Source organism: Eulemur rufifrons, chromosome 16 (genome assembly GCF_041146395.1).
Source record: "Eulemur rufifrons isolate Redbay chromosome 16, OSU_ERuf_1, whole genome shotgun sequence".
Lineage (NCBI taxonomy): Eukaryota > Metazoa > Chordata > Mammalia > Primates > Lemuridae > Eulemur > Eulemur rufifrons.
The window spans coordinates 54,114,181-54,129,214 of record NC_090998.1 but is presented as its reverse complement, the minus strand read 5'-3'; the positions used below and the strand labels follow the sequence as shown (position 1 = coordinate 54,129,214).

The following is a 15,034-nucleotide window of genomic DNA, read 5'->3' as shown; positions in this document are numbered from 1 at the left end:
TGGATCCTTAAGTACATTTTCCCAAAGACATATCGCTAAGCATAGCAATTAGTTTCTCTAGTACTATTACCATTGTCCTTTAGATGGACTTTTGGCCAAAGAAGGTTTTGAGGGTTAACTTGGAGACCTAAACACTTTATATAACAATGTTCCTCAAAGAAAATCCCCTTCTTAATTCTAATGTTGGCCCTGAGACTTCCCAAAGCTAAATGTCAACAGTCTGTTTGCATGTTCCCTTGTGTACACGTGGCCTAGGGAAGACCCTTGAGCCAAGGGCTGTGTCTTCTTTCAATGCTCCTCAGCAACCCTGCACAGGCCAGCACTTAACTACCACCACCCTCCCCCAACCAACATCTGTTGAGTAAGAAGCTAGAAACTGAATGTGAGTGTCTGACTTGACCTTGCCCGCTGGCAGTTTTGGAAAGTTTTGACCGTGAATGCAAACGGCCATCACCTACACGCTGCGTCACGCCCAAGGTTTCTATATCATTAACTCAAGAATTGCACCACAGAGAACACCTTCCGGTCCGTGGGACTCAGCTGGTTCAGAGAAAGCAATCTCGCTATCCCTCCGTCACCTGGTTGTGGCCCACAGCCCCGCCTCAGTCAGGCGTCAGGAGCGGCGCCAGTGACAGCTGCTCACCCTGAGCTGAGGAACTTCTGCATTTGGTTCACAGCCCTGAGGGAGACTTTGCATGTGTGACTTTCTCAAGCTCGTCACATGTCCACTTTTGTCTTCAACTAGCACACGGCTGGTGCAGTTAAGAGAAAAACAAAACCACCTTTGAGCATTTCATCTTAACTGATTTCCTTTTCTGGCTTTTATTTTTAAGACTCTTGCTGCCTTTTTCAGCCTTCACAGAATTTGACTAATGCATTCAACTCTCAACTTCCTCTTGATTTTCTTTGCATTGACATTGACATTCTTCATGTGCCTTGGGTTTGTTTTCAGCATGCCCTCTCCACCCTAATTTTGCTCAGTGTCCACTATCAGAGCTGCACTTCCTTCTCCAGTTTATGGTTGCATCAGTAGATGCAATGCTGCTGTCTGGGCAAGTCGAGCTGCTCCTCACTTGGGCCAACCTCATCTGCGAAGTCCCTCGGTCACACAGGTTTCAATCGTATCTGCATCATCTTCTCTATGTCTTGGATCTGTGTCCCTGTGAGCACCAAAGATCTCCTCCATCAGGACTCAACAGACACTCATGTGCTTAATAGCCACAAAGCAACCTGTGTTGCCTTAAGCGAGGAGACACATAGTCAGGACAAGGCAGCAACCTACATTCACTTTCCTTGATTACAGAAGTAGGCAACATACTTGGCCACTACATTTTGCAACAGCTCATCCAGAAGCCAGCTTTGGGTAGCATGCATCCTTAAAGAATGAGAAATTGCCTCCAGTTCTATGCATGCAATCAAATCAACCAAAGGTCAGATGCCCAGAGTATTTGGAAGACTGCCTCTCTTTTTAAAAGTTGGAAAAACTGAGTTAGGTCGGGTGAAGATGAAGTTCACACATCCGTCAGCACCATCATCAACATCACCATCATCTCTGTCATCTCTGTAATAAATGGCGGGTGGGACAGACAAGATTTCTAGGAATATATATTTCATAAATATAGATAGACTAGGCTGGGCTCATGTCTGTGACCCCAGTACTCTGGGAGGGCAAAGTGGGAGGGTCACTTAAGACCAGCTTGGGCAACATCGTGAGATCCCAATACCACAAAAAAAAAAAAAAAAAATTAAAAATCAGCTGGGTGCAGTGGTTCATGCCTGTAGTCCCAGCTACTCAGGAGACTGAGACAAGAGGATCACCTGAGCCCAGGTGTTCGAGGCTGCAGTGAGATATGATCGTGCCACTGCACTCCAGCCCAGGTAACAGAGAAAGACCCTGTCTCAAAAATAAAATGTGAATAGACCTATTAAGAACAAATATATTAATATGAAATAATTTAATAAATTAATTACATACAGTTTTCATTATGTACAAGTAAAAAAGAATATTTGCTGAGCCTTCTACAGATAAAAGATGCTTCACATATATAAGCTTTGAAAAATCCCTTAACATAGGTAAAATGAATATAAGCATCCCCTGTTCTCACACAACAAAACAGAGGCATACAACGTCTCTGGGCCACACTTCTTCAGCTGGTAGTTGCCAGAGTCAGGACTAAACTTCTAGCCTTCTACCCATAGGCTGGGATTCTCTTTATTCCATCATGCTGCTGTGAGCAACAAGATACAGAAATTTCACATTTAGGGCTTAGATTGGGGTGACATTTCATTTATATGGAGAAGGCTTCCTAGAAAAGATCTGAGAAGTTCTAAAGAAGCTTGTTATTTTAATGCAATATATTTTCTTCAAACCAAAGAGCAATATCTGAAGACTTTTGGTAAATGAAGTTCTGTGTTAAGCGTGTTGGTAGCAGGAGGGATTGTAGAGGGTTTTCCCCTCCTGTTCTATTTCATTTACTTTTTAATAAGACGTGGTAGGGAACTGTATAGCCAATGGCAAGGATAAATTTGAGTTGTGATCTGAAATGCAGACTGTTTCTCTCTCTCTGAAGTTCAAAGGCTTGATATCTAGGACCAATATCTGGAAATGTGTGTGAGAACACTCTAGCTCTGAGTTCCCATTTGGCTAGGAGGTCACAGCACTTCTAACAGGAACCGCAGCTTCGCAATCAGCATAAAAGCCTACAATTACAACCATCCTTTGGAATCCTCTCGGCAAAGGAGGACATTCCTTGGCTGGTTTAGAAAAACCAGTGCAGATTTGCACTGGGAAAGGAATGTAGTCTGGAAGAAGAGCCAATGATTAACAGATGAGATTTCTTATTAGCTAAAAAGGAATAAGGAAAGGAGGTTTAAAAACACAATTCTGCCACAGCCTCAAACAATGCTTAGAAGTAGTATGAGTGAGATGGGGAGGAAGCGGCAGCAGCAATAAAGGGGAAACAGAATTAAATGGTGGAAGCCTTGGAACCAAGAGTGGCCTGGGTAAAGAATGCGAATTTTAATCCTAATCCCTTTGGTCTACACAGCAGTTGTAACTTTCCAAGATGATTCAGTACTTACTATCTGAACTGGTTAAAAAATAAAAAAGACTTAAGGGTGTCAGGCAGACAAGCATCACTTCCATCTTATAGAGGAAGACCCTCAGTTTGGCGAGATTGTTGGGGAGAGCCCAGAGCAGAGGAGCAGTCAGTCTCCTGATATCTAGGCCTGATTTCTGATTCCCACCAGCTGACTGTCTTTCCACAGAGGGACATGGTCTTCCCCTGGGACCTGGGGGCGATGAAACTGACCAAATACGGGCCGAGGAGGAGGAGATTCTGAACTGCTCCTCAGAGAGAGAGGAAGCAGAGGAAGACAGGGGCTGGCAGGGCTGGTGCCAGGGACTCTGGGAGGAAGAGGCTGGAGACGTCCAGGAGAAATACGATCAGGAACTGAACCGAGACAGTGCTCAGAAGATGAGCAGGGAGGTGGAAAGAAAAAGGCGAGCTCTGGCAGTTGACAAAGCATGGAGGGAAGGGCAATGGCCTGTGGAAAATAACTCCGAGGCTTGCTGCTTGGGAAGCCAATGACACGCTGTCACTGCACACTGCTCCTCTCAGGTAAACCCACTCCCTCGGGCAGGAACTGCTTTACAACTTCAGCAGAGATGCCCAACGGCTCAGTCATCATTTTGAAGCAGTGTATTCGTCTCGCACCAGTGGGTGACAGGTAAAGATGTCTGGTGCAAGGTGTGTCAGAGGCCAAGAGCGCCCAGCACACCTGACTGAGGTGTCAGAGGAGGGGCCCAGGCCTGGCCCCGGGCTCACCTCCTGGATGTTGTGCTTTGCCCGGCTGTCAGAGGGATGCATGACTGTCCCCATCACTTTCATGTTGCCACAGACAACCAGGGCTTCGTCCGGTGCATCTGTGTTTATTCCTACTCGACCATGACAGACAACAGATTCTGGAACTTGTCCTCGCTGCCATAATGCATCACTGTCATTTTCAAATTGCCCAGGGTTAGAGGCCTGGAAAAACACAGAAATATATAACAATTAAAGTTACAGTTTCAGGAAGAGATGATCACATTAGTCTTCGGAGCAAAGGAAAACAGAATGTTATCTAAGTCTTTCACGTGAGAATCCTACATTGGGTGGGACATTCTGACACAGCCAAATAACTCTGGAGGTCAGGAGAGCCAGGAAGGCTCCCCCAGCCACTCAGCCCCCACTGGCCGGAACTCTGTATGCCGTGATTTGAAACACCCAATCTCTATTGCATCTATCTGGAATTGAAACTATGATCAATTATACTAGGTGGATGATGAAGACAAAAAAAACTAAAAATGATTTTCATGGATAATAACAAAAATGATTTAAAATCAGAATTTACATCAGAAAATATTACAAGTTTATTAAAGCTCAGATCAATAAACATACCTTGCATTTAGCTAGCTCATTTATAGTTTCAAAACACTTTTATATTTATTTCATACATAATTGACAAGCAAGTAGTAATATAAATATATTTAACACACCTCGACTATTCCCTAACTGCAGATGGTACTGAAGGAAGAGCAATAACAGCTGCATTTGTTGTGTGCTAATTCATCCAGCAATTCTATGAGATATGTACTATTGTCCTCATTTTATTGATACTGACACTCCCAAAGGATAAACAAATTACCAAGGGCCAAAAAGCTAGTAAGTTCTGGAGCTAGAATTATACTTCCTCTGATTATTAAATAATAATTCTAACTTTGCCTATTTCATAGTGTTCCCTTAGAAGTAGACCTGGCAGTCTTTGAAAAAAAAAAAATCCAACTGAAACTATTGGACTAGACAAAGTTCTGGAGATTTTATTCTTAAATAAAATCCTTTGCCAAAGAATTTTCCACTGTATCACCTTCTCTCCTACTTGCTTCCTTGTAGCCACTGAATATATTTTCAAATATCTTTAAGTAGAGATCTCTAAATCTCTCAAAATCCTCACAACAAAATTAATTTGTTTTTAAAATTATGACATTTTTCTAAATATGATTTTTGTGTGTTTAACGCAGGTTGTCACAACTTTAGATAAGCAGTTGGGACCCTGACCATCTAAATAGTCAAGACTGACATAACAACTTGACTTTTTGCCTTTCTGGTGGTAAATGAGCCAATGCACGCACAGCAACCAGAATACACACAGATTATCTCCGAAGACTCCTCAGGAAACAGTAACAAGAGTTTCCTCAAGGATGGAGATTGGAGATGTAGGAACTGGATGGGAGGAAAATTCACTTTCCACTATATACTTCTTGGTATTGAGTGCTTTGCCATATGCACTTGTTACCAATTAAAAAAAACAATTAAGGCCGGGCGCGGTGGCTCACGCCTGTAATCCTAGCACTCTGGGAGGCCGAGGTGGGCGGATCGTTTGAGCTCAGGAGTTCGAGACCAGCCTGAGCAAGAGCGAGACCCCACCTCTACTAAAAATAGAAAGAAATTATATGGACAGCTAAAAATATATATAGAAAAAATTAGCCGGGCATGGTGGCGCATGCCTGTAGTCCCAGCTACTCGGGAGGCTGAGACAGGAGGATCGCTTGAGCTCAGGAGTTTGAGGTTGCTGTGAGCTAGGCTGACGCCACGGCACTCACTCTAGCCTGGGCAACAGAGTGAGACTCTGTCTCAAAAAAATAAATAAATAAAAATAATTAAAAAAAAAACCCACGAAGTTTAGTTCTTAGTTTGGGTTCAGTTAAGGAACTTTTAGGTATCTTCAACTTCCAGTTTCACTCCCACTTGTCTGAACCCTGAGCTGCTTGGAAGATTCAACCATTGACATTTGACTGACAAAAGAGTGAAAGAATAGTACCAGGGTGGGAGGGTGGAGGGGAAAAGAATATAAAGTAACAACTTCGAACATTATTTTGTGTGAATTCATTTGAACAAAGAGCTTTCCGGCAAGGTCCCGAGAGCCCCCTTGGTTGTGAATGGCAAATTGGCTTTGACTCGAATACTTTTATAGCAAGCAATCAACTAAATCCAAAGGTATGCCATATAAAATGGCAATGTATTTTGCTCTGTTCTGAACATAATGAGCCACTTCAAGAAAATAAAAATAAGACAATGATGGATTTTGTTCTTAATGAGCTTTGGGATAATTATTATCATGGTGGTAACTTGATACTGGAAAAGCAGATGTAAGTAGATTTAATTTTTTGGAACAATTGTAGCATTCTCAATTGGTTTCATCAGATGAAAACTCAAATCCCTAAAAGATGTTCCAATCATTTTGGAAAGGGCCACAGACCTACAACGTTCTCAATATATAGCCCTAGGGAGAGGTCCTCATCAGTAACAGGAAATGTTGTAAGATCTGTGAACTCATTTCCCCTTCTCTGGAAACCAAAATCATCATATGTCAAAGCAGACTAGAATATACTACCTCTTTCTGGAATCATGAGTTTGTATTCACATGTGGCCCAATAATGGTTGATAGATATCCAACACCAAAATTAATTAACATTTCTAAAATAATTGTATTATTTGTCTCATAGCCTCATATATATAGGGAAGACCCAAGACTTCCAGTCTATGTTGTAACACAAACTGGCTGTGTGACCTTGGGGCAGTCACTTAATCTTTCTGTCCTCCTCTGAAGAATAAAGATAATCACGTCTTCGTTACTCATCTCACACGGTTACTGTGGGATTAATTAAAATCATGAGTGTGTGAACAGTTTGCAAAAATGAGGATGTATAGTCTCAAATTCATTCTCAACACACTCTGCCGGGCCCCAGCAGCCACTGTTTAATTTATGCTTAATCTGCTCTCTTCAGCAACACACCTGCAACAGTTGCAGTTTCCAGGCAAAAAATACAATGTAAATGGCGCCCCCTGCAGGCATTTGGAATAGGAAACAACATCACTAGCAATTTGAGACCTACTTTGTTTAAGTTTGGAATGCAAAGTTGGAATTTCTTTGTTTTGCTATTGTTTGGGATTCAAAAGCAGCCGTCAAAGAGCTAATAGGGGAGCTTGACCTGAGAAAGCTCTTAAGAAATCAAGCTCTTAAGAGACAACTCTTTAGAAATGAATTTTTGCACCTTTTAAAGGGCTACAGAAAATGGGAGTAGAAATGCTCTCTCCTTGGTGCAACTCCAAGCGTGGTCTGCAGGCCAGTGGCACCAGTATCTCCCAGAAGCTTGCTAGAAATGTAGAGTCTCAGGCATCCCTGACCTGCTGAATCAAAAGCTCCAGGATGGGACCCAGGTGTTTGTGTTTTTATAAGCTCTCCAGGAAATTCTTGTTCATAATAGTTTGAGGACTACTTTTGATGCCATGTACTCCTGGTCATGAGTTACCCCTTCCATCGTTGACAGAAAGCTCTGATGAGTCCCAGCTACAGAGTGAAATAAACATTACTCCACAAACTGATTCCTTTGGGTAAATAAAAATTCATCTGATCTCCAGAAGAAAGGTATGTGTGTGCGTGTGTGTGTGCATGGGTGTGTGTGTGTGTGTGCGCGTGTGTGTGCATGGGTGGGTGTGTGTGTGTGTGTGTGCACATGCATGCTGAGGGAGAAGGTAGGTAGGTTTGTGGCAAGAAGTGGGCAAGAGCCGGTGAAAACGGAGATGGTGCCTGGGCTGGCTCTGCTCTCCCCGCATCCCTTGCCATCCTTGCAACTGCACCATTACGTAGTCTTCCCCGCCCCAGGTGCTGGTTTCCCACCTCATGGCAGTGCGATTTGCAGAGCAGTAAAGGAGCATTTCTTGGGGACATGCCATTTCTATTCTTCTGGAAAAGAAACTGGAATAATTTACTAGTTTTCAAAATGAGGACACCCTAGAGTGTCTTTGAAAGGCAAACAAAAGTAATCATCCCTCCTGCTTTCAACATAGCACTGCAAGCCAGGTTTAATTAAATGTTTTAGGAGGAAAGTGGAGCTAAAGTAAAGCCCAGTCATTAACAAGGGGAATCTGAAGGAACTCCACTGGGGAATGCTCCCAGAAACAAAGACCTGGGAAATAAATCTGTTCTTTGGAGTAAACCTTAATTTCCTTTAAACCGGTCAATTTATACTACAGGATCATAATAAACTTCTAAAACTGTTTTGATTGACAACCCAGATGAACAAATACTGGGCCCTGCCCACCATTCTCTCCCCAAGGAGAATTCTGACAAGCTTGGTGTCCTGGGCCCCTCCTGGAGGCCTGAAACTCATCTAGGTCTAACCCTTGTACAATCACCCTTATCAAATAGTAAAATGTTAATTTCTGACATTTGGAGGAATGGTTCTTAGACCACAAAATGACTCTGGATTTGCTTAAATGCAGTTTGCAATTCTCCATTTAATGTGGTCAGGACTCATAATGTCCTATTGTCAAATTTTTCCCCCAGTCTTCATTCTGAAGCTAACTAAGAACCAGACTATGGCCTAAGAGGCCATATCTGGCTCTTTTTGTAGCACGTAGGCTGGTCTGCCCTCTGCGCAGCCCATATGTATGTACCTATATAGGCTTCTCCAGAACCTTGGTGGCAGGAAATGTATTCTGTGGACATTTCAAAAACTCACTGATTCAAACAATAACATTATTTCTTAAATTCAATTTTTCTCTTGGCTGATTTAAACATTAAACAATTAAATAGACTGAAAATTCTGCATTCATTTTAACTTCTGTGTTTGGGGTTAGAATAAAATAATACCAGTAAGACATTTGCAGTTCGGGGGGATGAAGGGTTTGTGTTAGTATCCTTACTCTTCTTCTCATTGCTGTTAGAGTAACCTTTGTGTTACCCAGCACACTTGTAGAATAAACATTCTTACGGCTAGGAGAAAGCTATCGAATCTGGAATACAATCATTTTTTTAAATAAAAATGTAGTGAACAACATGACACCCAAACTATGCTGAGTAAAATTCAATCTTTTTGGTATTCATACTGAATATAAATTGCAGAAACTTTCAGCTTCCCAGAGTCATCATTATGAGCTAATTATCACTGTGCTCTGGATTTGGGGAGGTGCCGATTAACAGAGAGTTAACAGAAAGCTAGGGAGTGGCGCTCCCTCCCTCTTGTACTGCTATTGTGTGGACCTGCACAGCAGCCCTGTTTGGCTTTGCAGGAGCTGCCAGCAGCAAATGGAGAAACCTTGTCACTAGGTAAATTATTCAAAGTCTGCAGGTGACTAGCAGACTGTCTGACTCAAGCATAAGTTACACAGCTCAGGATAGTATCGTCATGATATCTAGTCTATGCTAACTCTGAAAAGAAGGCATTAGATGTCTTTATTCCTTCCTAAGAAAAATCAAAAACAACAAGCAACCTAGGTTTCCAGACTTGACTTTAAATCAGATTCGTTATGCAGCTAAGATTACATCAGGTGAGATGTCAAAGATGACCCTGACCCCTGCTGAGGGATGGACGGGCACCTCTGTGACTGGCATATGACCAAAAGAGAGGGCCCCGCCTGCCTCTGCCCCAGGGGCACTTCATTGGCCATAGGTTATGCCAGGCCCTGCAAAAATGCAGCCTGGGACACGCATGCCCGGCCTTCACCCTGGGATTGCTGAACACGTAAGCGTTTTACCTCATTGCTATCATGATTTCACCCCATTAAAACTTTGAGACATAGTCACAGGATTTCCACTAATAGGTGGCTTATTATTTTAATTGACTACAAGAATTTACAGAGGGCCCTTTGTTTCAGAACAGCTCAAGGCTGACAAGGAGAGACTCCACTTCCCCAAATGGGCAGATCTTCTCCCCAGAGCCTAAGGGTAGCGCCACATACGTGGGCACGCCCGCAGTGAGCGATGGTCCCTGCTGGAGTCTGCATGTCCTCCCTGTATCGCTTCAAAGACCATGACAAACAGCCCTTCCCAGGGCTGCCAGGCCTGTGGTTACCTGTTACCTCACGCCCCTGGCATTCTCAGCGGCGGCCAGCCTGACCTCACACAGCTGCGGCTGCAGCTGCCAACAGCTTTATGTTTCTGTGGCTGCCAAGACTTCCCTCCACAGCTGTGAGCCATCATTCATTCAGCAAAACGCGCTGAGCCATTGCTATGTGGGAGGCAGTGGCCCAGAAACTCGGGTCTCACCCATCACTCCGGGGCACGGAATGCCTTCCTACCACTTTCCCACCCTGTGGGCTCTGGGGTCAGAGAGAACCGGGTTATTTTCCAGGCTCTATCATTTACAAACCTTGTGATCACAGATGAATTACTTAGCCTCTGAAGCTTCGGTTCCTCTGGGTGTAAAGAATATAATGTAAACATACTACAATGTAAAATGATGTCATATATAAATTATTTAGCTCAGTGCCTAGAACACAGAGTATTTCTCAACCTCACACCACTACATTTGGGGAGGTGTAATTCTTTGTCATGGGGGTGTCCTGCACGTTATAAGGTGTTGAGCAGCATCCTGATCTCTAGCCACTAGATGTCAGTTGTGACAACCAAAAATGTTTCCAGACATTGCCTGATGACTCCTGGGAGACAAAATTGCCACTGTTTGAGAACCATTGCGTAAAAACTAAAATAATAGTCTCTGCTATTGCTATCATGATCATCATCATCATCATCGAAATAGCATACTTTAAGCATGCCATTGAAAATTCAAATTCTACCTATGAGGGAGAAAAGCATGTGGGATCCAGAAAAGTCAGAGAACTGGGCTTACCCTTACAATGATCCTTTCAGAGATGTGGGCAGACAACAGATAGAACTGGTCTTGGTTAGCAGCATACAGTCCAACCACCAACATGAAGTATCTAATTCAGAGATAGCAGACCAATGCCAACACATCAGGGAATGGAGAAATCATTTGAGCAATCAAATACCACCCGACAGTAAATCAATAGTGAATTTAGCCAGATGAGTTTGCTTATTTAAAGATCATCTTTTCCCTTCTGCTCTAAGTTGACCCCCTAGTGAAACAAGAGAGCAGTTGAGTCACTTGCTATTGTCCTGTGTTGGCCCTTTGCACAGTTGGAGGTATCTGTGAGCTGTTTTGCAGGCCCCAGAGCAACAGGAAAGCAGCCCCCCTCCCTGGGGAGACAGCGCAGTGGAGGCCTGGGCCCAGCACAGACCGCACGCTACGCTGTGGAGGGCCCTCACAAACAACAGGAAGCTGCCTTAGAGGTCTCTTTGTTCAGAGCCACCCAAGCTACATGACCTAGGCCTTAATGGAGGCTGACCCAGCAGGGTTTGCGCCGCCCCCCCCCCCATCCTTCCCACCCCAGCCTGCTCTCTGCCATGTATTCTGAGCCTTCAAAATCCTCAGGTCTTGACTCTAGCGTGAACCTCCCCTCCAATTACTCCCAAGCCAATTTTCATCACTATTATTTCAATTGCTTCCTCATATGTGCCACTGGTCAGATAATTTTAAGATGGGACCATTGCTTGAAAGTCAAAATAAAAACTGTTCCTATCAGAGAAGCTTCTGCCCTAAGAACTACATGAAAAAACTTCACCAACTTTCCTCTGTAACACTGTAGATTGTCCAACTCCTAGAGAATAAGAGTTCTCCTCTGTATCTAAAGGAAATCAGTAATAATTATCATTATTAATATTAGCTACCATTGAGAGCTCAAAATGTGTCATGTACTGGACTAAGCAGTGTACCTACATTATTTTATTTAGATCCCCAAAACAACCCTATTAGAGTAGGCCATGTTATTGTTTCTATTTCACAGGATAGGAAAATGCATCTCAGAGAGGTTAAGTTACGTGCCTAAGGTCACCCAGCTAGTAAATGCCATTATCAAATACTCAAACTCAATTTTGTCTAACTCCAAAACCTATGTTCTAAAACCAGTGGTTCTCAAACTCGAGCACACATCAGAATCACCTGGAAGGCTTGTTAAAATACAAATTGCTGAGCCCCATCTCCAGGGTTTTTGATCCAGTAGGTCTTTGATGAGGCCCGAGAACTTGCATTTCTAACAAGCATCCACATGTTGCTATCTCTGCTAGTCCGGGGACCACACTTTGAGAACCAGAGGTCTAAATCAGAAAGGCAAGGTTTTTGGGGGTTTTTGTTTGTTTGTTTTTTTAATCAAAAAGGTTGTAGCAGAGCTTCAGGACTCAAAACATTATACGAGCGACCAGCACACCACACAGTTTTCAGAAATGCAGTCAAGCCTCAATTCTCGGATGGCAATGAGACATAAACAGGTGGTCACTTTAGAGCTACAGTCCCCAACCCCTGGGCCACGGCCCAGTACCAATCCATGGCCTGTTAAAAAACAGGCCTTACATCACCACCTGAACTCTGAACTCTGCACCACTATCCCTGCCCCGACACCCATGACACCCCATCCCATGCCAGTCCATAAAAAAATTGTCTTCTATAAAACTGGTCCCTGGTGCCAAACATATTGGAGACCACTGGGAGAATAATGGAGGGTATCAAGGCAGGCAGAGTTAGGGCTGGCCAGGGGAGTGGGCATCGCAGAGCGTGAAGATGGGCGAAGAAAGGAGGTAAAGGAGATATGTTCATGAACTGGGAGAGTGGAGAAGAGAGGAAAGTGGCTTAGGGAGGTCCAGTGTGCCAGCTGGTAGGGCCAGGAGGATCAGAGAGGCCCCAGGAGGGCACATCCTGGTCAGATAAGGTCCCCGGCCACGCTACATGTACACAGGAAAACCAGTACCTCTGGTCAGGATTTGGTTTTCCCTTCTTTCTCATATTATTTGCTGTGGTTTCGCTGAAGTGTAATCGTCCCAGTGTTACTTTGGTGACCTGGTCGGCCAATAGGTCGATTCTAAAACAAACAGCAGAAACACCAAGAGACTATAAGAGAACACGGAGTCTCTGGTCACATCTAATCCAATCTCAGCCTCTCAGGTATGTTTGGGCCCCAGTTTGCATCACAGTGCGGAAGACAGTTTATTCTAGACACAGATTATTAATCACTATCCACAGCATGGTTAGGAATAGGTGCCAGGCAAGGCCATGGAACAACGCAAATGGTACGAATAAGAAACGCTCTGTTAACAGAGGCGTGAGCCTGGGGTTTCTGACTCACAAGGGCCCCGTGCTCCTTACACAGCACGTGGGTTCTTTGTCCTCCACCACCGGGAGAAAAGATATTCCATGCATGCCGTGCCGCTGCTGTTGTGACTGCACTCACCTCCTGACCGAAGCATTCCTCTCGGTTCCTTGTGAACTTTGCATCTCCGTCACATATTTGCCTTCTAGCCTAGCAGTGAGAGACAGCTTCCCCCAAAGGAGGGCCACACACAGCCTACCCGGGCAAGGGAGAACCGGATGCACCAGGCAAAGTTAGTGCTGTCTTTGTACAAGGGGATTCTGCTCTGTCCAGGCTGTGGGCCCACCTTCTTCTCAGCCCACATGGGGTTGACTCAGGGTCAGAATTCTGAGATGTCTCTCCTGCATCCCAGCCAAATCAGTCAAAAAGGAAATTTCACTTGGAGTCATTCTACAGAGAGGACTCTGGCTGTGGACTGCCATATTGCTTTGGATACTACCAGTTGTATGTGCTCTCTGTCTTGGAACCCACCCAGCCATCTATCAATGTAGCTTAAAAAATAAGGGAAAAAAATGAATTGTAAGCACAGCATGGATCTAGGACCTTGAAATTAATTCAATTGGCATCATGCTGATTTAAATGAAAAATTAAAAGGAAGATCTAGCCATAATCTATCTCAAGGCACAAAAGTTGTTATTAAGGTTGTTAGCAAAATTGTTAGGAATAAATGATTATAAAAATAATGATGATTTTTAAAATGGATCTTTTTACAAATAATTTTTTGCAATGACTTCAATGCATTTGACCAACTTTATTTTTGTTGAACATATGTTCATAATATTAACATATTATTACTAATCTTTTTTATAATTTTTTGTAGAGATGAGGTCTCACTGTGTTGTCCAAGCTGGTCTCAAACTCCTGGCCTTAAGCAATCCTCCCACCTCAGCCTCTCAAAGTGATGGGACTACAGGCATGAGCCACCACACCCAGCCCACTAATTTATAATAGATTCTACTGTGTATTTCATTTTAAATAGGCAAAATAAATCAGGTGATAGGCCTTCTTCCCAAAACATTTGCAAAGGAATTCAGAAAAGAAATTCTTACTTAACAGGATTGAAAATTCTTTTGCTCCTATCTGCTTGGGACTGTTCAATAGCAATTATTTGATTGGTGGCTTCTACCTGTATGGAACAACAAAAGTAAATTAATTACTTAATAAATTAATTATTCATAAAAATCTTAATTAGTAAAGAATGTTCAAATACTTAAACAGTTTTCTAAGGCTAGTTTTCCACTCTAGGCACTGAGCAGGAGGGGCAAGTTACTGAAAAGATACGTAAGACAATGGTCCCTACCTTAAAGCAGTGTACTGTTGGTGAGAAAATGAATAAATACATGTGAAATTAAATGATGAAAACACAAGACAACAGAATATTTTGAGTAAGCGGTGAATACAGAGTGGGCTAATAGATGATTAAAGCATCAGGAGCAAAGCAGTTCAAAGGACACGTGCATGGAGGCATTCATTTATTGAGCACCTACTATGTATCAGGCACTGCTCTAGGCATTAGAGATAAGAAGCGAACAAAATTAACAAAACTCTCTGCCTGTGAGGAGCTTACATTCTAATATGAAGAAATTCATATGATATACAATACAAATAAATAGAATATATAAAGTTGCATTTATTCAGCACCTGCTACATACTCTTCTTCTTGTTCTGTGAATAGTGGCAAGGTCCTGTGAGACCAGCCCTACAATAGACAGCTTGTGGGTGTTCACAGTGTAACCATCTTTCTGGAAAGTAACTGGGCAGCCCATATCAAGAATTTAATAATGTTCACCTCTTTAATGTGTAAATTCCCTTTTGGGAATTTATCCTCATGCAAAGATGAGTGTTCACTGTAGTTTTATTAACAATAAAAAGTTAGAAATAAACAAAACTTCTAATAATAAAGTAATTAATATGATACATTCCTACAATGGAAAACTATATCATCTTCGTAAATATTTTATGGAGTTCTTAATAATATGTAATGTTATTTT

General features: G+C 42.9%; 1 protein-coding gene across 1 annotated transcript in view; it reads right to left on the bottom strand.

Moving 5' to 3' along the window:
* Positions 1–15,034, bottom strand: part of MYRFL (myelin regulatory factor like) — a 106,043-nt gene that overhangs the window by 42,177 nt on the left and 48,832 nt on the right. Inside the window, exons 8-11 of the mRNA XM_069489467.1 lie at positions 14,093–14,169; positions 12,645–12,755; positions 10,673–10,763; positions 3,828–4,028 (exon numbers count right to left, since the gene is read on the bottom strand). Coding sequence (XP_069345568.1) covers positions 3,828–4,028; positions 10,673–10,763; positions 12,645–12,755; positions 14,093–14,169 — 480 coding nt within the window. The remainder of the gene's footprint in view (positions 1–3,827; positions 4,029–10,672; positions 10,764–12,644; positions 12,756–14,092; positions 14,170–15,034) is intronic.